The sequence below is a fragment of the Ptychodera flava genome, chromosome 2 (assembly GCF_041260155.1).
Source record: "Ptychodera flava strain L36383 chromosome 2, AS_Pfla_20210202, whole genome shotgun sequence".
Classification (NCBI taxonomy): domain Eukaryota; kingdom Metazoa; phylum Hemichordata; class Enteropneusta; family Ptychoderidae; genus Ptychodera; species Ptychodera flava.
The window spans coordinates 21001392-21022436 of NC_091929.1; the positions used below are offsets into that span (position 1 = coordinate 21001392).

General features: G+C 37.4%; 1 protein-coding gene across 12 annotated transcripts in view; it reads left to right on the top strand.

Moving 5' to 3' along the window:
* The window catches only part of LOC139116755 (protein phosphatase 1 regulatory subunit 12A-like), a 132535-nt gene continuing 111490 nt past the window's right edge, over positions 1-21045 (top strand). For 6 of the 12 annotated variants that reach the window (XM_070679408.1, XM_070679400.1, XM_070679451.1 and 3 more), the window contains exons 1-2: positions 2-302; positions 15248-15378. In XM_070679408.1, coding sequence (XP_070535509.1) covers positions 54-302; positions 15248-15378 — 380 coding nt within the window. In that variant the 5' untranslated portion in view covers positions 2-53. Of the gene's footprint in view, positions 303-15247; positions 15379-21045 lie in introns of all 12 variants that reach the window. The other 6 variants (XM_070679443.1, XM_070679435.1, XM_070679478.1 and 3 more) reach the window with 2 other exon arrangements.

The window sequence follows — 21045 nt, forward strand, 5'->3', positions numbered from 1 at the left end:
GATTGAAGGAAGAGCAGCGCGCAATGAATGCTGGGTAGGCAAGGTGCAGCAAGATGGCGGAGCAGCATACCCGAGCGAGTGCTCTCAATCGTCGAGCTGACCAACTCAAGCGTTGGAATGAATCAGAACTCAATAAATGCAGTGCACATAGGAATATAAATTTATGCAAAGTCAAGTTCGACGATGGTTGTGTCTTTCTGGCAGCATGTTCAAGCGGCGACACCGAGGAAGTCAAGTTTTGGCTGGACAGGGGAGCCGATATCAACACATCGAACGTCGATGGGCTTACGGCCCTGCATCAGGTACGTTGCAAAAATGGTGACCGTTTCAGGAATCTCCAATATGTTTCTTAGGATGCAAAATTATTCGGGGCTTCGTCTGAGGCCCTAAAACATCCTGCAATTGCCGAATTCCATTGCACAGCGAGACCTTGTTAAACATTCAAAATGGCTGCCAAGTCGTTCAATGTAGTCAACATAGTTTTCAATTTAGTCTTGTGTTATCCTAGGGGCCCACTAGGAACAGTGTTCACAAATACTTAAAATCCCAATATGTTGAGAGCAAATCTTAAATGACCGAACGTAGTCTCTCGAATGAGCTATACTGTATAAAATTTTAGTAGTATGTACACACACACACACCAAGTTCTAGGAAAAGTTGACCCTTCGGATACTATCTAGTATGTATTGTACACTAATAGGGTCGAAAGTGGAGCGCGTAATTTCAACTATTCACCTCGTCTTGTCTGTTGTCGGTGTCAAATTTGTCGTCAATAGCGCCGCTCCGTCCACCATTCACTTCACATTGAATGAGTATCCAAAGTGGCGGATTCTCAATAGAAGTGTGAAACAGCAAACTTATCGCCAGTAAGCAGACTACACGATATTCATGTCAAGTTTACACGCAATGTACTTATAGTAGAATGAGTTTTGCATGCTAATGCAAATTCGTGTCTTTCATTTTCGTTCATTTTCTATACACCTATATATGTATCAATCGATAAAATACCGTGATACACTGCATATTGCATAATTTAAGAGGAAGCCCTCCATGTTAACAAGTTTCCGAGATTGTCGTACGACAGGAAACAGTACTGAGTACGTTTTATAAACATTTGACATCTGAGAGAAAATAGGCCAGTGTGATGGGGATGATTTTTCCCAGAAACTTTGATAACATCACTCAACTTTTACAGGACACTTTCCATTTCTTAAATAAGTCTTCAAGTTATGTTATCTATAGTCTGCTAACAGAAAAACTCAAATTTTGTGCAAAGATTGCACGCTGCATAGTAGTTGCAGAACTCAGTTGATGCAAAACATGGCCCCAGCATTTGTTTTGATTTGCCATACCAAGAATATGAGATGTTTGTGAAATACATGAATAACAAACATTTGAAAATCACAATAATGTTGAAGTGTCGTACTGCAAGCATAATTATTATTATGCACTCAGAATGTTGACAGTCGGTGTTGGTATGCTGTGCTCTTGATTTTGTTTACAATTACATTGAAACATCCACCACTCAGAAAGTGCTATATAGGGTATATGTAAACTTATAATGTAACAGATTTGAAAATCTCACATTGGAAAGTATAGCGCGGGGAATGACTTCTGTTGACAGGTTGGTTTTATCAAATGTGATGATGTCTGCGAAATGTTAATCTGATTATTCAATTACAAGAGGTATGGTTGACCTTTTAGAGGCACACTTGATAACATCACTCCCCGGTGAACTTCCAAAGACACCCTGTGTCCTGTAGGGTCCTCATTGTGGTATGGCTTCTATGAGTTTGTTTAGAGTATTGCATAACTCAGTCCCCCCATTTTTCCAATGTGGGCGTCCAGCCTCCTGATAGAAAACAATGTTAACAGGAATGAACCAATATTATTTTTATGGTGAAAGGATGAACGTGTGCAACTTTGATTCATCATTCCTCATACTTCACAAGGCATTTGACATTTCTTGAGGGTTAACCTTGTTGGGACTTTCCCCTACAATCTGTATGTACAAGATACTTGTGTCAAAATTTACAAACGCAAGAATCATCAAGAAACTTGTGCAATCCATGTTTAGAAGGATTCTCTGAAACTTGGCCACATACTTTTGTCTTTTTTTTGTAGTCTTGAAAGCCAAGCCTGAAGGGATGTCTCTTTTGGTCCCTTGTGAAAGGGGAGGATTTGTCCAGTCGATGTACTAGTCTATTTTGTTCTTAACTTTATGTCACTGTCAGATGTACTGCTGCTTAGATTATTCTGCTTTTATCCATTTTATACTAGAGAAACTATGACTGGGACAAAAATGTTATTATACATGATCACATTCACATGGTATTGCAATCGTCAAACATCGTAGTGGATAGACCAGTACCCTCCTTCACCATTACTGAGAGACAATACCAGCCAACTGTTGTACAGCGTTTGTGCATTACTAGTGATTGCTTTGCTTGGCTGATAAATATTATCAGTGTTCCTGTGTTAACGCTGAGAGTTTCAGCATTTTTGTTCTGTCAGTGGAGGCAATGAAATTCCTTAATTTATTTCGGAATATCATCGGAATCCGTCCACGGCCGTTTCTTCGGCAGTTGACCTGAATAGCATTGGAGATCAGAAAGTCCAGGCATCGACCCCTGCCCCCATGTATTTGCATCGTAAACTTCTAACACCAGGGGTCACCGCATCCCAGTGTGCTTGGAAGTTCCAGTTTTGCAAAGTAACAACAAAGCTAATAAAAGAACATGGGTTAACTTTTCATGAAGATGAGTCTGTTGCTGGGGTTGAAACCAATTCAATGTGAGGGGTGGGGGATGCTAGTGTCCCCATCATTTCTTGGGCATTTTTCAGCAGTTAAGTGTACGTAGAAATGTGATAAAAACACTTATCAATATTGTCACATTTGATTACAACCTCGTTAGCTGTCACACTAATTTACCAATTTCATGCCGTGTTTGATGTGTAATTATGTGTGGGACATGATTTTTTTGTGTTGCAAACAAGGTACAGTCTGTTTGATGTCAATGTGTTCTGGTAGTTCTCTGTGATTGTGTTTTCCTTCGTGAGTGAACCACTGTTCAAAATGGTGGACTTCAGTTTCCTATTGGCAAGACTATTGTTGGCCCTACTCAGTGACTTTTAAGATAATACACACCTATAAAACACAAAGTTGCTAAACTTCCTCGTGAAAAACATATTCTATTTCATAATCAAGAATGACAATCAGTCAGGGGGGGGGGTCACTGTGCAAATTTTTGGATTAGAGAAACAAATTGCTTGAAATTCAAGTATATGACATTGGAAATGCTACAGTGTACCTTGCATCAACGCCATAGAAAATTTGAATTTTCAAAAAAAAGTCACGACAATCAAAACTTAATGTGTTCAGTTCATTTCAAGATGAATCCACCAAAGCAGTAAATGGGGAAATTTGTTGTAATAATTTTGGATTGAAAATCTGTCCCGGCAACGCATTCTAACTTAACCCATGTGAAAAGAATTGTGCAGTCTTTTTTTGTTGTTTTTCTATCCTTTGTCAAAAGTGTCTCATAATATACAATAAGAAATCTTGCAGGATTTGAAACTACACAGATAATAGCGTTGATCGCAATTTTAGGTTTGTTACTAATATAGCTGCACACGCGAGACTTAGGACAAATCGGCCTGAAATTCAGACAAATTTTGTTGTTGCAGCTTGTAGTCTGAGCCATGAATTCATACGAAGTAGTGTGACTTTTTGTGGCCACGGTAACTCTAGCAGGTTTTATTTTCATCGTTTATGTGGAAAATGCAGACAAATATTTATTTATGCATATTAATGAGAGAAAAAGTGACGTCATTTGCGATCAGCGCTATTCAAGAGCTGTCAATCCTTCTATGTTCATATTTTGGTAGAGTCCCATCCCATCATTCTTCTATGTAAGTTTTGATCTCAATAGGGTCAGTGGGTGCGATAACGTTTAACTTCTGTTGTATTAGTTGAAAATCCCTACACACAGATAGGTTTGGTTGCCTTCAAGAGTAGCCAAGCAGATGATTGCCAGAAATTGATTTTTTTGACATGTAAATTTTATAAATGCCTATCTGACAATTGTTGAACAGGAATATAATACATGTAGCACTCTGTAACTGCCCATCCTTTACGATTTGAAAAATTTCCTCTCCAGTAAATTTTCTGTGTTTCTCTTCCAAATCAGGATATCACCCTGTTTCTCCTATCCCCTCCCAAGCACCTCCCCACTGCTGTATCCTCTCAACATGTCTCTAAATAATGCTTTTGAGACAAATTGGGGAAAACAACTGAACCCCTCTCCCTGCCCACCCACAGAGCCTTACCTGCTGATCACCAGAATGGAATATTCCTTCTGATGAGGAAAAACAGCCCGATGCCTGTTCCCTGGGATCTGATATGCAAAAAATATTTCTCGACTAATAACCAAGAAATTATGCATAAACAAGCTTTGTTGACTGCCCCTGTTTGACCACTATATTCCCAAATTATTCGTAAAACAATTTTGGAAAAGTTCAAGATAATTCAGTAGCATACAGTGATTGTTAGGGGTGGGGAGAGACGGTTGGCTATGTATGTGTATATGTGAGTACCATACATGTGTGTATGTGTGTGTGAGTTAGAGAAAAGATAGCTAGCTCCATTAAATGCTACATTTTACTCTGTGATTTAAAAATATATATTTGATAAAATAAGCTTTGCCATGGTAGAAATACTCTGATAAGATTGCCCTATCATCCATGCATATGTGTGCAGTCTGATTTTACGGCCACTTTGCAAGAGTCAAAATTATGAGTTGACTTTTTTTTTCTCTCAGCAGGATGATGCGTGGAAATTCCTCTTTGTGGGGACCCGCTTTTGCTCACATTTTTGTATAATTGAAAGCCATTTAGATAAGAAATTGGATGTGTTGGCACTTGGCAGCTGCCTGGGCCATCTTCCGATGTCAACGAGAGCAAAATGCCTAGAGATTCATCAATGAGCATAAGTCAGTTTAGGGTTTTTCAATTTACATTTTTGTTGCATTTTTGCCTGTGTATCCAGTTTTTCTTGCCGTACTATGTCGGTAATTTGGCAAAAGGACATCTTTGGTGTTGAAGAGTTAAACATTCTTTCGCTCAATGTTCTGGGTCAATGATCTTTTTTCCCCCATTTTCTGTCTAATGGGTAGACAGCTTCCGTTTGTCATACATATGCAGTGACTCACTTGTTATATTTGGTGCGTGGGGTCTGTTTAGAAAGTTTAAAGGGCTGTGTTAAGTCTCCATATATTGCAGACCCTATGTGTCGTACATGCATTTATATGAAATTTGAAAGTCAGTTCTAAGAGCAAAAAAGTCATCGTTGATGACACAGTCCCCACTTGTTAATGGGTACTTTGATTACAGGTCCTCAGAGAGGATAGAGTCCTCTTCATTAGGTCTGTGATAAAAATACTGTGATAAAAATACTTTTGAATAAATTCGCTTGATAAATGTCTGAGTTCAGGACATGAAAAAATCATAACAAAATGGCCGCACAGCAGCTATATATATTGAATCGTATCACAAAACAAATTAACGTGCATATGTATGACCAATCGTATCACAAAAGAAATTAACGTGCATATGTATGACATGGTCAATCTCCTTTTACCAACTTTGAATAAAATCGCTTGATACATGTCTGAGTTATGGTTCTGGACATGAAAAAACGCAATAAAATGGCCACACGGCGGCCATATTGGATCGTATTACAAAACAAATCAATGTGCATGTGTATGACATAGGTCAATGTCCTTGTACCAAGTTTGAATAAAATCGGTTGAGATGCCTGAGTTATGGCTCTGTACATGAAAAAATTGTAACAAAATGGCCGCACAGCGGCCGTATTGGATTTTATCACAAAACAAATTGATGTGCATAGCTATGACATTGGTCAATGTCCTTGTACCAACTTTGAAAAAATCTGTTGAAAGAAACATGCCTGAGTAATGGTTCTGTACATGAAAAAATCATAATAAAATGGCCGCCTGGCGGCCATATTGGATCGTATCGCAAAACAAATTGACGTGCATATGTATGACATAGGTCAATGTCCTTGTACCAACTTTGAATAAAATTGATTGGGATACGCCTGAGTTATGGCTCTGTACATGAAAAAATCGTAACAAAATGGCCGCACGGCGGCCATATTGGATCGTATCACCAAAAAAATTGAAGTGCATATCTATGACATTGGTCGATGTCCTTGTATAAACTTTGAATAAAATCAGTTGAAACATGCTGAGTTGTTGCTCTGTACATGAAAAAATCGTAATAAAATGGCCGCCTGGCAGCCATATTGGATCGTATCACGAAACAAATCGACGTGCATCTGTATGACATATGAAGTAATCCTTGTACCAAGTTTGAATGAAATCGCTCCAGGCATCTCTGAGATATCTGCGTGAACGGACGCACGCACGCACGCACGCATGGACATGACCAAACCTATAAGTCCCCCCGGACGGTGTCCCTGGGGACTAAAAAGCTGAAGCAATTTTCTTGAAATATTTTGTAAATTTTACTGTCTTGGTTTGGGAGAAAAACGTGTTTGAATTTTTAACAAGAAAATTTCTTTCCTTTAAAATTTTTGACGGTTGAAATATTTGAGAATTGGTTGTGTCAGCATTTGTGTATTGAACAAATCAAAATGATTTAGCAAAAAGTCCATGGCTGTATGGTTTGGCAGCCATTTTGAATCATGCATACATGTACTGTACAGTATACTTATGTGTGATAGTATTATAACAATAGACATTTTCATCTTTGGTTTTTGCTTAAAGGCTCCTAGGGTAGACACTACATGTATTGCAAATTATTTTTCGAGCTTGTCAAGACTCTCTTCAAAGAACGGGCTTGTGTCATTATCCCTTTTCCTGCCAGACAGTATTTAGACTATTACTTCCCCATCAGCCAAGTCAGTAAAAAGCGGTATTGAGGCCAAACATGACAGATTTTCACCCGCTTGGCTTGGTATGTTATAGCATCTTTAGTCCAAAAAAATCAAGTTTACGGTATTTATGTTTTCAACAGCCTTCAAATATACAGTATTATGTTAAAATATACCATATGGAATATGTTGTGTTTCATTAGTTTTAACCATCTTGACCCGATGGTGGAATATGGACTTGGCAGGAAAAGGGTTAAATCATTACAATATGATATGGTATTCACGTCCTAATGGTAAACCGAATGCTCAAAGTCAAACTTGAACATCGGCTGAATGTATGGAATGACAGCCAACCGTTCGATAGCCCAGTGTTTCATTTTTAGCAAGTCGACGCAGAAATCAGACTCAAAGTCTTGGCTGTACATATTCGCAGCATTTACAAAGATTTTAAACAATTTCAATTCTGCTACCCTCCCTCCCCCTGTCCATTTTGGATTGATCCGAGCACAATCCAGATTGACTCATTTCATTTGTCATATTTTATTTCGGTAAAACTTTTAGGGTCTGGTTAAATAGTGTACTATGTTGAGCAGGCAAGATGCTTGCACAAACTTTTATCGTAAAAAAATTATAAAATTCTGAAAAAGGTACATTAATTGAAGGTTTTCAGTTGCAGCATGTAAATTAGAGTCATTATAAATACATTACATTCAGTGAAATTCATAGTAAATAATGTATTTGCCATTTTTTCCTTTCAACAACAAGAATGAAAACACATGTGAAAACACATGGAAAAATTAAAACTTTTTAAAAATATCTCTATGAGTATGTTTTATCAACTTAAAAATTGTGGTTAACCAAAAATTTTGATTGGTAGCAGATTGGAAATTCACAGTGTTAGTATTGTGTAGGGGCAGCTTTTCTTAGTGGCAGCCATTTTTGAAATCCACAAAGAGTGAATCACCCGCAACGAATGCTGAAACTTGAGCAGAAAATTTACGACTTTGCGTGACAATGAATTTATTGCCTTGTGCTACCAAGGGTAGAACAGTTGACGTCAAACTGTAACATTTGCGGACCAGGGATGGAAATGGGAAAGACAAGTGAAAAAAAAAATGTGTGGAGGAGTCGGAAGAAATGTGCAGCGCACATAAAAAATGTGACTTGAAAGAGCTCCTGCTGATCTTGAAAGTTCAGAAGTGATGAAGTTCAGAGGAGGCCATGTGAGTGATAGCTGAAAAATCCGTCCCAGAAATAGCTGTGCTGTTGAAGACTTCTGCATCAGAACTTCATCAGTAAGGAGATTCTGATTCCGTGACCTTTTTACCACCGGATTTTTCAGTGTGCCCCCATAGTTTTCAAGGGAGTGGGTGGACCTGTGTACTAGGAAATGGGGGTGGAAGCATTAAATAAACAAAGCTATCTGAGAGGTGCCAAAAATCTAGAGTAACCTTGTTTTGGCAGATGTGGCTAATGTCGTGAAATGAAACATTCTTTAAGTACACTTCAATTTTGGCTGCATCAAATTTTGAAACCTCATGTTGTAGTCTCATTATCTCTCTGCGAAATCAATTTTGCATATATCGTCATTATGAATGGTTCCCGGAAGAAAACTTTTTTGAGAGACTGGGGAACTTCATGTATGTACCTACATACGACATATAGTTTCTATGTATATCCATTGATATTTATTTTTAAGGTTTCTTTTATGCTGTAGACTTAGACAAAAATGAGGGTCTATGTTTTGGCTTTTTACGCAACTCTTTAGCCCGTACAGCAGTTGCTGTATGTGTGTGTTGTTTTTTCGTTTGTTTTTACTGTGTACACAAGCAACTCATTCTGTAGGGTCGAATTCTCATTTTGTTTTAGTTGCATTTCGAGTATGTCACATTCTTCAACATTTTCACCATGGCAGTACAAAGGTTTTACCTTTGTAGGACCACGATGAAAAATGTATTAACCCTTTGAGAGCTGTAATTTTTTCCCTCCAAAATTTTAGTGCAACAGTTTACCAATTTTTGTGATTTTTTCTGTATTTTTTTGATAATTTTGGACCAAATGGACCTCATTTTTCATTGGCTACAGTTTTTGATCAAAATTTTGTAAAATCTGAACAAAAATTCATTGGTCCTACTTTATCAAGGCGACAGAATTTCAGAAATTGACTTTGGCACTCAAAGGGTTAATCGTGACTTTTACTGTGGTGAATGTTATGCCACGGAAAAAAATGATCAGGTATGTCTCTACACACTGCCAACCCTGAGAAAGAAGTATATTTACATGTATGTAGCATACGTACTGTTTGACAAATTCTATGATACTTATTTTGGTAAACTTTGCACTATATCAGGTATGCCAAATTTGCAGCTAATTATATATTCGTGATGCGTTTTACTTCACTGTAAAGGCACACCTTGTCAGAAGACACTTTACAGTCTTGCCACAGATCTTTTGTGTCTGACAGAAAATAAAAGTGCAGTCAGTAATATTTTATACCCTTGTAATTATTTTTGGACCTCCTCAAACAAGCTTTACACATGTTTAATTAGCCCTCTTGAAAAAGTTACATCAAGTTACGACATGTAGGGGTATATAAAACAAAGTGCGCTGTTTGTGATGTTTCCGAACTGATCAGTAATGTTCTTGGTGAACTATATTGTAATTCTGACACTGAGACGCAAAGTATTTGTACATGTAAAGCCATTTGCATCGTTGTTGGAAAAATAATGTATGTGCTTACAATATTAGAATTACTGTCACCATAAATCGGGCCAATGTGGAACTACATAGCGCCTCTGTCATCTCTGATATTGCAAAGAAAACTTGTATGATAGTTTTTACGACAATTTTGGTCATTGAAAATACAAGAATAAGTAAAATAGAATTTATATTTAGTAGTGTTGTGATGAAACAAAGAAATGATCATAAGTTGTGGCAATTGTACCAAGGGTGCAGAACATGGATAATATTTCCAAATTGTTATTTGGCAGCAACCAATGTGATTTCTATGGCCTGACTGGGATGCTATATTTAGTAACAAAACTCACCTTTGTGATCAGGTATAGGGGTACTTCCTGTACATTCAAATCTGTTAACCCTGGGCATTCATGGTTTGAACTGCTCTAGGGTCAAAGGTCAAATGAGCAAGACATCATGTGAAAGTGATCTGAGCAAGTACAGGTGTTGACAAGTTTGATGTGTTTTAATTAATACTTGCTTATTAATGTGAAAAGTTTGATAAATTGTCTGCCATTAAGTCGGCAGACCAATACTGTTATCTGTACATGTGAGAAATATAGTTTTTGCACATTCAGGGAAGAAATTCTATGAACATGCTAGCAGTTGAGGAAATACCGCATATTTACTACTACAGAGGAATATTCATGAGAACGATGTACAGAATATGAATTGTTTCAATGGAAAAACAACATAAAGACATGCAGAGTGTGAAATACTGTAAAATATGTCTTTGTAGCTAGTATCCATTTTTAGCAAATTCAGCCGAGTCTGTCAATTTGCTAATTTAAGGTGCCACTAATTTAAACTTTGTCCTGTATTTACCATGGTTAGGATATCATTTTGGCTAAGTTAAAAACCCATGGGTTGCAATGAAAATCGGAAAACGCTAAAAAAAATGAATCTAATTCAAAATATTTTACAGTCGATGAGTACCTTTAATGAAAAGGACAAAGTGTTTAACACGTCAAGGAAAATCCTCCTGTACATGGTACCTACAAACATTTTTAATTCCCAAATTTCTCAGAATTTTTTCAGTGAGCTGCGTGGGAAATTAGCCATTGTTGATTGTTTTACGGTACAATAGGTGATATCTTGGTTTGCAATTGTTTATCTTGGTTTGCTATTGTTTTGCGGGCAATCGGATCGGGGACTTTATCAGCCCTGAAAGTGGACAGTCGTAAACAAACTGCCAAGTTGATAATAATCTTGTGTGTTGTGCAAGATTGGAAAATGTCCAAATAATTTGCACAATGACGACGCAAACAAGAAACAATTGTGGCGTCATGATGTTATAGATTCAAATTTCAAAACTTTTTTGGGTAATTTCATCTGGGGATTCACACCGAAATTTCAAGTCCAAATTTTTCCTAGCGAAGCACACTTTATATGGACGGTGTTGAAGAATCATTAGATCAATATTCATTTTGTGATACGTACAATGTCATGTCCGGTAACAAAAAAAAACAAACAAAAAAACGGCGTAAAAAATCAAGGTATCCAGAAAATCACAGTGATGCATACTGCAGTGATAAATATGTACGCAATGACTATTTGGTCAAGGCAGTGAAAATTAGTGTGTCTCAGCGAGACAAGTCGTAAAAATCATATATCTGTAAATTGTAGGGCAAATGCCCAATTCCGTTCAAATTCATTTCATGCTATTAGTTCCTGGTTTGAACCAACTTGACCTGATTGCAAAGGAAGTGGGTTAAAGTTGAAAGGGCAGTCCTAAAATACATCGACTCTTTGGCCCATAGTGAAATGACAGAAGTTTGCGTTGCAGAAGGAAGGGTAGATCCAATCTGCAAAAGGTTATCAGTAACACAATAAAACAGTAAAAATATGGTGTAAAGTTATGTTTGCCAATTTTTAGACATTTCTTGATGAAAACATTGTTCAGGACATGATGGAAATATATTCAACAAGTATGTTTGTCAGAAAAGTTGTGTCTCTATCACTTTCATATTCATACATGTATGTTTATCGATGATGACTTTGTTGAACATATAAAGTTATAGTACAGTAATGTTCAAAATGGCAAATTGTTTTTCCGTGAGCTTTGTTTCCTATTGTCAGACTTCTAACAGGAACAGCGTCTACATGGAAATAGCAGAATAAATTGTCTACTAATCAGTGTAGATTGTATCTTGTAGTGAGATGTATGCCATTCTCTTTCAAAATCAGGAATAAAATCGGGGTCACTATCCAAATGTTAGTACTAGAGAAACAAATCGCCCAACATTCACCAATATTTGAAATTCAAAATGGCCGCCATCCCTGTGTTAACTCTATTGAGATGAATAAAATTTTCATGTTTCACAAAAATGAGATTGTAAAAACTTCAGTTATGCCAAGAGCTTCAAAATTAATCCGGACAAGTGGTAGATCACAAAAAAAGTTTTGGAAAAATTTGAGAGTCTGAATATCTGTCCCCGAGGCGCATTCTATATTCACATGGGAGGCTGAGATGGGAGGGAAGTAGACGACGTCTACACCTCATGTGTATGTATGTGTCACAGTTACACATAGAGCAGTGCCCAGTGGAGATACAGTCACATGCAGACTTCAAAATCAATTACTGTGATGACCTTTGTAGGAGCTCTGCTAACTGGTTCAGTACAAATAAGATAAAAACACCTACAGTATGCTGACAGCGATTGTCACTACAAATTTCAGTGCAGTATTTCAGGAATGCCCGGTGAGAACAATGTCGACACCAATGTGTACATTGGTGCCGTTTCCCTCCTTAATTTCAGTTAAACATTTTACCAATTTTTAGAATTTTTCTGCATTTATTTTGATAGTTGAGGATCAAATAGGCATAACTTTTAATTGGCTACAATTTTTGAGCAAAAATTTTGAGAAATATCCAAAAAAAAAATTGTCAGATCTTTGAAAAGTTGTCGGCGTTATATTCCATAACAGCGACTAAAATTGACTTTGGCACTCAAAGGGTTAATCTATAGCCATGTAGCATATGTAATCTTTGATATACACTTTGTATTTTTCCCCAAGAAACCAAATTTATATCTGAATATCATACACTGTATTTGGTCTGGGCTGAAAGTTTTTTCTGACTCCATAAAATTTACATAGGTATTGGTATGGGGTTGACATAAGGAAATTTCAAAAAATGCCTGTTTTTGACTCAAGAGTGCAGTATTGTTAAAGGTCAAAGGGCATACACTGCCCTGGTATCATCAAGTTCCTCCTGTGTTGGTCCAGTGTTGTCGGATGAACCAGTGGGGTTCTATATTGCACGTTGATTTTGCCTGATACCCTGGAAGAGACATCCCACATGAGAGCTGTCATCTAAAACATTTGACAAAATATGCAGTGACTTGAGATCTAGAATGCCATACAGGGTGACCCAGCGTAGACCCAGTATTGGCAGCCATGTGTGAACCTGTATAGGTCATCAGATCATTGTTCACTCATTGAGTTTGCTATACAGGATCTATTCTTTGCCATTTCAATGGAGCAATATTGCACGCACGGCTTCCACATGGTTTGGTTTCTATTGTCAACGACAGAGTGCCCATTTGTCTTTACTCAAGCCCTTGCTGACGTTTTACAACTTTCAAAGTACACGCCCATCTGTACTGCTCACTGAAATATCTTGCCAATTATATCTGTCAAATTCTTGAGTAGCTGAGAAACATTTCATTACAGCTACACCTAAAGCACTGTCTATTGTTATTTTCGTATTGTAGGGATTTTGTTTAGATGTCTTCACCGGTAATACCTACATGATAGGGTCAAAGTGCATTTGAAGTTTTTTCCAATAGGGTCAAAGGTCATCGGCATTGATACATTGGTGTTTTCAAGTGTTTAAAAGACTTAAAATTTGACAGCCAAGTTGTCCTGGAAGTTATGACTGCCAAAAGATCTTTAGTCAATGTAATCTTCTACTTTACAACTACATGGCCAGTAAAGGTAACCCAGTAGCAGTGTGTTGCCCTGGTAACAACGCTTGGGCTTAGCCTTGGAACATGTTGTGATAGCCAGAGTGGCCACATGAAAACCTCTGTTAATCAGTAATGCTTGCAAATTACATGTAAATTTAACCGTGTAGTTTGTGCTCTCTTGTATGGCACATACAATTCTACGTATTTAGCTATAAATAGCATCAAGAGAAAATGGTGAGACTGGAGAAGAATGGGCCTTCTCTGAAGAATTTTACAAATTGTTAACCAAGGGGGTTCAGTTGGCTTCACATGGCGAAGAGGGGCCCCTAAGAAAATCTAGATATTTCCATGATTCAGAGTGGGTAAAATTCTCACATCAGCCAATAAATTATCCAACAAATTTTGCATTCATTTTGTCATTTCATTTTATTGCTACATGTATTCTTCATTGATCATCCAAGATTCTGTCGCACAGGATCAATAATGAGAGTTGGCATATTGTTGCTAGGTTTGAATTATACGATGTATCATTATATCAGATGGAAAGAAAAACCAGAAAACATAAAAAAACTCAAATGGAAGATTTGTAACTGTATCTCTATGTGTAGCAAATATACATGGTTACCCACTTTCACATTTGTAACTCTTTTGAAAAATTTTGACACCCCCATTATCTATACATGTATCATAAATATTTAAGTCAAATCACACTCAGAATTTGCATAAAGGTGATATTAGGTACCAAAGATCAGGGAATAGGTGTTTATCAGAAACGCATCGCTGTTTATTCCAATCAAGGGATGGTATTGCATAGTAGTGATTATCATAATAAAAGCAGCCTTCAAAAGTTACTGCTGTCAGAGTTGAGTTCACCAGGCATTGTGACGCATTCTGGTAACCAGATCTGAAATTCTCATCCAGGGAAGCCTGCTCTTTCTGTGCATTTCAAGGTCATGGTGACAACTTGGGTGGGAGTGTCCTCAGAAAACTTGAACCTGTGCAAATGTACTCCATAGTTTCAGTTACATCTACCTCCTAATAATCATTTCCTTGTCGTCTGCAGTAGAATGAAAGAAATTTGCACAGCACTTCAACTATTCAAACATATTTCTTTGCATTTGATGATTAAGTTGTTCAGATACTTGTATTTACATGTATTTTAACCCTTTCAGTGCTGTAATTTTTCCCTCCGAAATGTCAGGACAACATTTTACCAATTTTTATGAATTTTTGTGCAATTTTTTCTGTGATTTTGGACAAAAAAGACAAAAATGTTCATGGGCTACACTTTTTGTTCAAAATTTTGAGAAAAATCTAGAAAATAATTGTCTAGATCTGAAAGGAATTGTTGCTGTTATATTGTAGAAAGGCAACAAAAATTGACTTTGGCACTCAAAAGATAATAATAATAAACAATGACAGACATGCAGATCTATCCTTTAAGAATCAATTGTATTATGTTAATTTCTCTTGATTGGCTTTCATGTAAACAAATACAAAAATTAGGTAGTCTGTCAGATTTCACATTGGAGAACTTTCACCTTTCACCTTTGACCTTGAGCTTATACCCTGATCATTTGGACCAATGAAATGCCAAGTGTTAATGAGTGAATGTATAGATGTGAAATATTGTGCCACAAAAAGTTAATATATTCTGTCTTTCCTCTTCTCTGACCAATCACAGGCGGTTATCGATGAGAACCTGGACATGGTAGAATTTTTAGTTGAAAATGGTGCCGATATAGAAATGCAGGACAATGAGGGATGGACAGCGTTACATGCCGCAGCATCTTGCGGATTTGGAGACATTGTAGAGTAAGTAATTCAACTGTTGAATTAATCCACTCATATTTCTTCAAAGCCAGCTTACCTGAAGTGATTGTCAACTTTATCAACTTTACCATAAACTTCACTTCCCCCTTGAAATGGACTTTTATTAGTCAAACATTGACCTTGCGATTTGCCAGACTGCCTAATGACTTGCTTGCCATTATCGGACCTAATGACTTGCTTAACCATTATCGGACCTAATGACTTGCTTGCCATTATCGGACCTAATGACTTGCTTGCCATTATCGGACTGCAGAGGAAAATTGTCAGGTTTCAGAGAAAAAATTCTATATGATCACATTTCCAGAACTGATGAAAATACAATGAACATTTTAGTCCTGTCATTGCTTGAGATTTTTGTTTGATACCCTCTGAAAACTCTCAAAAATGAATATTTACCCAGATTGACAAGGCCCTATGCCCACATACATTCTGTATGATTTCCTTCAGTTATAGTGGTATAGTATTCTGACACTGCAGCCTCAGCAATTGTTTAAGGGCAATATTGAGCAAAAGATGACCTGAGGGTTAATATTACTTTAACCCTGCTGACCTTCAACTTTCCTGTACTGCCCTGATTTAAGACATGTGCATGTACAGTACATGGAGATTCAAGATGGTTTTGTGTAACATCTGTCAATGGAAGCCCTTTATTCATTGTGTGAGATTTAGCTCACTGTGGATAAGTGGACAAGTTTAGCCCAGATTTGGCAACCTTTACATAAAAAAACAAAGAGACCTATAACAGTTGACTTTGGTCGCTCATGTTATTTCAAAAGCCAGATTTGGGCAACTAAATGTTATACTGGCGACAAAATGACCACAGAAATTTCTTCTTCCGAAGAAAGACAAGATTAAGGCCACCGAGCCCTTCATAAAGTTTAGCCTAAATACCAATGCAGTGCAATAAAAGTAGCCGAAGTAGCGGCCAGGAATTTTGGATTGACTGAACTCAGTATAGTGGCAGTTATGTTGCAGATAGCTGTGAGGTTTTTTTGGAAATTTTGAATATGAATGCCCTTGAACACAGATGCGATTGGCCTTTACAGCAGCCTGTGTAAATATTCAGCTGCTAGGAATAAAATACACTTGTTGCAGGGAAAAAATCCTGTCCTGTAATTCCCAAGTGTCCCCATTTGTCAACGTCTGAATGTGGCAATCCAGAGTTGTAAGCTGAGAAGGATGCTTGTCGGGATCAGTCCAGCTGTCTGAATCACCAACAGTCTTGCTGATGTGAGCTGTCTGCATCTGTACGGGAGAAATATGGAAATGTTCGGTTTTACACTAGCAGCGTTTGAAAATGCCAGCCAGTCTGAGTGTGTGGGTGCTTGTGTATGTCTGAAAATTCTTGTAGGAATACCATTACAGTTGAAAGCCATCAGCCTAACTAATCAAGACACACTCTCATTGAGTGCTGTAATTTTTCCCATCAAAATTTTAGTGTAACATTTCACCAATTTTTATAAATTTTTCTGAAATTTTTTCTATAATTTTGGACCAAATGCACATAATTTTTCAATACCTAAAATTTTTGACCAAAATGTTGGAAAAAATCTGAAAAAATGGTCCAAATCTAAAAAAATTACTGGCTATAAGGTAACAAAAGTTGACTTTGGCACTCAAAGGGTTAATATTAACGACAGATATAAGATCCCAAAATTCTACATAGAATTTTTTACTGGACTTATATTAAGCACATCCTGCTATTTGGATCATTTTGTCTTTTCCTCAAGGTGTCCTTGAGAAACAGGTTTGATTGACTGTAACATGTATGAAGATTTCCAATCTAAATGAAAACAAGATGTAATGTTTCTGTTGAATGCTGATTATCTGTGAATTCTGTCGGCATGTAAATTTGGTTTGATGACATCAAACAGATCAACATTAGTCGACAAACATGTGTTTGAATCTATCATCAGGGCAGACTGTCATTACAGTGTCACCCCAAGACACAAATCGTAACAGAGTTTGCCAGGCCATGATATGTGTAATTTAGAACAGGTAAAACGTCTTTCGTTATCTTGTCAAAATACATGCTTTTTAACTGTGTGAGTGCTGTAATTATTCCCACCAAATTTTAGAGCAACATTTTTACCAATTTATGAATTTTTCTGTAATTTTTTGATAATTTTTGACCAAATGGACACAATGGACATCACATTTCATTGACTACAGTTTGTTGTCAACATTTTGACAACAAATCTGAAAAAATTGACTTGAGTATATATTCTAAAGGTGACAAAATTTGACTTTGTCACTCAACGGGTTAAAACAATATCATAACATTGGTCAGAATGTTAAACTTAAAGCGTCTTGAAAGTATTTAACATTCACAGTCAACTCTGCTCATCGACCAAACCAGCGAAGAATTCAGTGATGGTCTGTCACCAGGTGGAAATCTACATGTATGCAAATGAAGTGTACAGACCGCCTAATCTAATTGACCTCTGACCTCAGTGCATTACAGTGCACTACAGTGTGTTTCATTTGATTTTCATATCATACATGATCAACACATCACTGATTTTAAGGTCTATGCTCATTCAATAAAGCTGTAATTCTGTGTACATGGAAGAGGCCTGGGTGGATGTACGATTGATAAAGTCCCAGCATTTTGGAGCGATGCCAGTCTTCCAAGACACTGGCAGGAAGGAGATAATTTGCCAGTCTTTTTTCATCCCATGGCATAGATAACCGGTGTATAATCTAGGTTTTCTTGTGTTACCGCACTCAGTGACCCAACTGTGGTTGACTTGCTCTTTACTTAGAGGCAATGGCTATCGTATCACATTTGCAGTCGGTGTGGTCGGTCAACACACTCTGTTTTGATATACTTTCCAATTTGGCACACTTCTCCTGGAATTCACCGAGGAGTTTATGCATAACAGACACGAATGTCCCCACACGGTTCTGAACTCGCCACCAGAGTACACATGAACTCCAAAATTTGACTTCCAGATTGGAAATGAAAGCAAGGTACGACGGATTTTTCCGTTTTGAAATTTCTGAAATGTGCAGGAAATTTTACGAATGCCTCTCCGGCCAGTAGGATCCTATATAAAATATGTAACATGATGAAGCTGTATTGGAACATGCCAGGCATTCCGTGGCCTTTGCCTGGAGCTGGCGGATGTTGTCATTTTATCAACGATATGAAGGCCTGGTGAAAGTGTCAGAGGTCAGCTTCGGTTCCTGGCTTGTTCTCAATTTGCATTTGAACTATGACCCGAAGAAAGGTCAACATTCTCAGGCAAAATATTCAATCAAATATTTTGATTCAATCCAAAATAATTTATTGGGAAAATTTATATTTATTTCAATCATGAATTTGTAATCAGCTTTGGTGGCTTAATTTTTTCTACCATGTGTGGAGTACATATATACCACCTGCTCAGTACAGGACAACCAAACTATGCATCAATTACCATATGAAGATCCTGTGATCTTAAGTTGTACCATATTGAAAAAGGGAAACTTTTGATAAAGTTTTGTTTGAGACCCCATGTTTTAATCCACATAGACCTGTAATTTGGACATGAGGAAATTAATCAATTCGATGTAGTTACATGTGTAATTGGTAACCTTGACTGCAACATGTAGCATCCATTGTGAAGTGTTCCTATGAAAGCAATGTCAAAGACATTATAAATAGTTAAATTATAAAATAATGGTCATTTGATCATTGTAAATATAAAATAGCATTTCCTATTGAGTATTGCTTTTTGTTCCTGTCATAAAGCGTTCTGAGCTCCTCCACATTTGCCCTTGGCCACAGAAGTCTGCAAAAAAACATTTGACGGCTGGATGTTTGCTTTTAGCGTCATGATTGGTCGTCAGGGGTGCCTTCAGATCACACGGTCAGAGGAGAAGCTCACAGCCAGTACAGCGAGAGTAAATTACACGTTTATGAACAAAATTTCACTTTGAATCACCAGCCACAATGAGAACTGAATGAAACACTGACGTGACATCCTTTTTTTTGCAGAGAAAAAGTAATTAGGTATACATGTCTTGTACACAAGCAACCATGATATGAGGCTGTGCCTAATAAAAGCCATTGTTTCGGTTTCAACAGTGTGGGACTCCCAGTTACGTTATCACAGCCACTCAAACAGCTGGTCGGTCGATTCATAGGGCTGAGTGTGTGTGCGTTCTGGAGCAGCCAAGAGATTAGCTAGGCAAGCTCTAGCATTCGCCTAATCCTGCTTGGTGTAGGCTTGACAGCAGCCAGGGATGATCCCCCTGTCTGTTTCCCTCAGGGGGATGCCAATTTCTTCCAGGCTAGTTGCTTTGGCCAATGAAAAGACAGGGTGTTTTTCACCCTCCTTGTTAACATCATAGGGATTTAGTCTCCCTGCAGACATGTTACAGCCATGTCAAATGCTGATTTGCATAAAGCATAGAAAGCATACTGGACATGTGTGTGTGTATTCACACTGCTGCACATCAAGGAAATACTGACAGAACAGGCTTGCAAATATTATAGATTCTCAGCGTGGTATTAACATCTGTGTTATCTATGCTATTGTTGACAGGGAGACAGAAGCTAGAAGGAATAAAAAAATCTTTCTTGAGAGTTAAAAGATTGAAATTTAGCTATTTAACTTGGCCATGTTCCATCACAGACTTGTTTACATCAGGTGAAAGTATAAAATTAATGTTGATGTAGATAATTTGACATAGATATGTAAGCTGAGATCCGACACTCACCAGTATGGAGATAAATGGACAAGAAAAAAATCTGTGTAGTCATACACATCTACTTTTTTTAACCCTTTTACCACAGTGGTTTGAACCATTCCCATTGTTTTCTAGGCTTAAGTTGGACCTCTAGAGAGGGAAACGGGAGCAAAAGGGTTAACCTTTTGCGCGCCAAAGTAAAATTTTGTTGCATTTGAAAAATATACCTCCGTCATTTTTTTACAGGTTTTTGCCAAAATTTTGATAAAAAACGAGCCAATGAAATGCGATGTCCATTTGGTCCACAATTATCAAAAAAATGACAGAAAAATTCATAAAAATTGGCAAAATGTTGCACTAAAATTTGGTGGGAAAAATTGCAGCAAATTACAGGCCAGCACTGATGAATCATCTGCTTGAGAAATGCAGAACTGATGACGTGATGATGATGATGATGATTATGATAATATTTACAGTAAAAATTAATATACTTGCTCTTGAAAATAAGTGAAAGGATTCAAAATAGCACCAGTTACGTATACTCATAAACTATATCGTAATGCGTTAAAAGCTGAGATGAAAATAGATTTAGACATGCTGTAGAACTGTGATTGTGTGCATTTGGACCGTATTATTTTTAGGGCAGAAGAAATCAAATCTTGGTTCTTACATGCAAGTCTGACATCAGCAGCAGTCTAGTTTTACCGTCAGAGACCTACTTGATCTGTAGTGAGATACCATTTCCAAACAGATCCCTGATAACTCTTTGTGGAGGATGAGATATCTAATATTGTGATTACTCAGAAGCTGAGGACTTTGACCCCAGACACAGCGTCATTACGAGTAAACTGTCTGTTTACGTGGAATTTTTCACCAGCGCGTTATAGATTTTCAGACTGTCAGGAGTATAATTGCAGTTTAGGTTCTATAAGATTTACTGAAAGTCAGCGTATGGTTTGTGTGCTGTTCTGT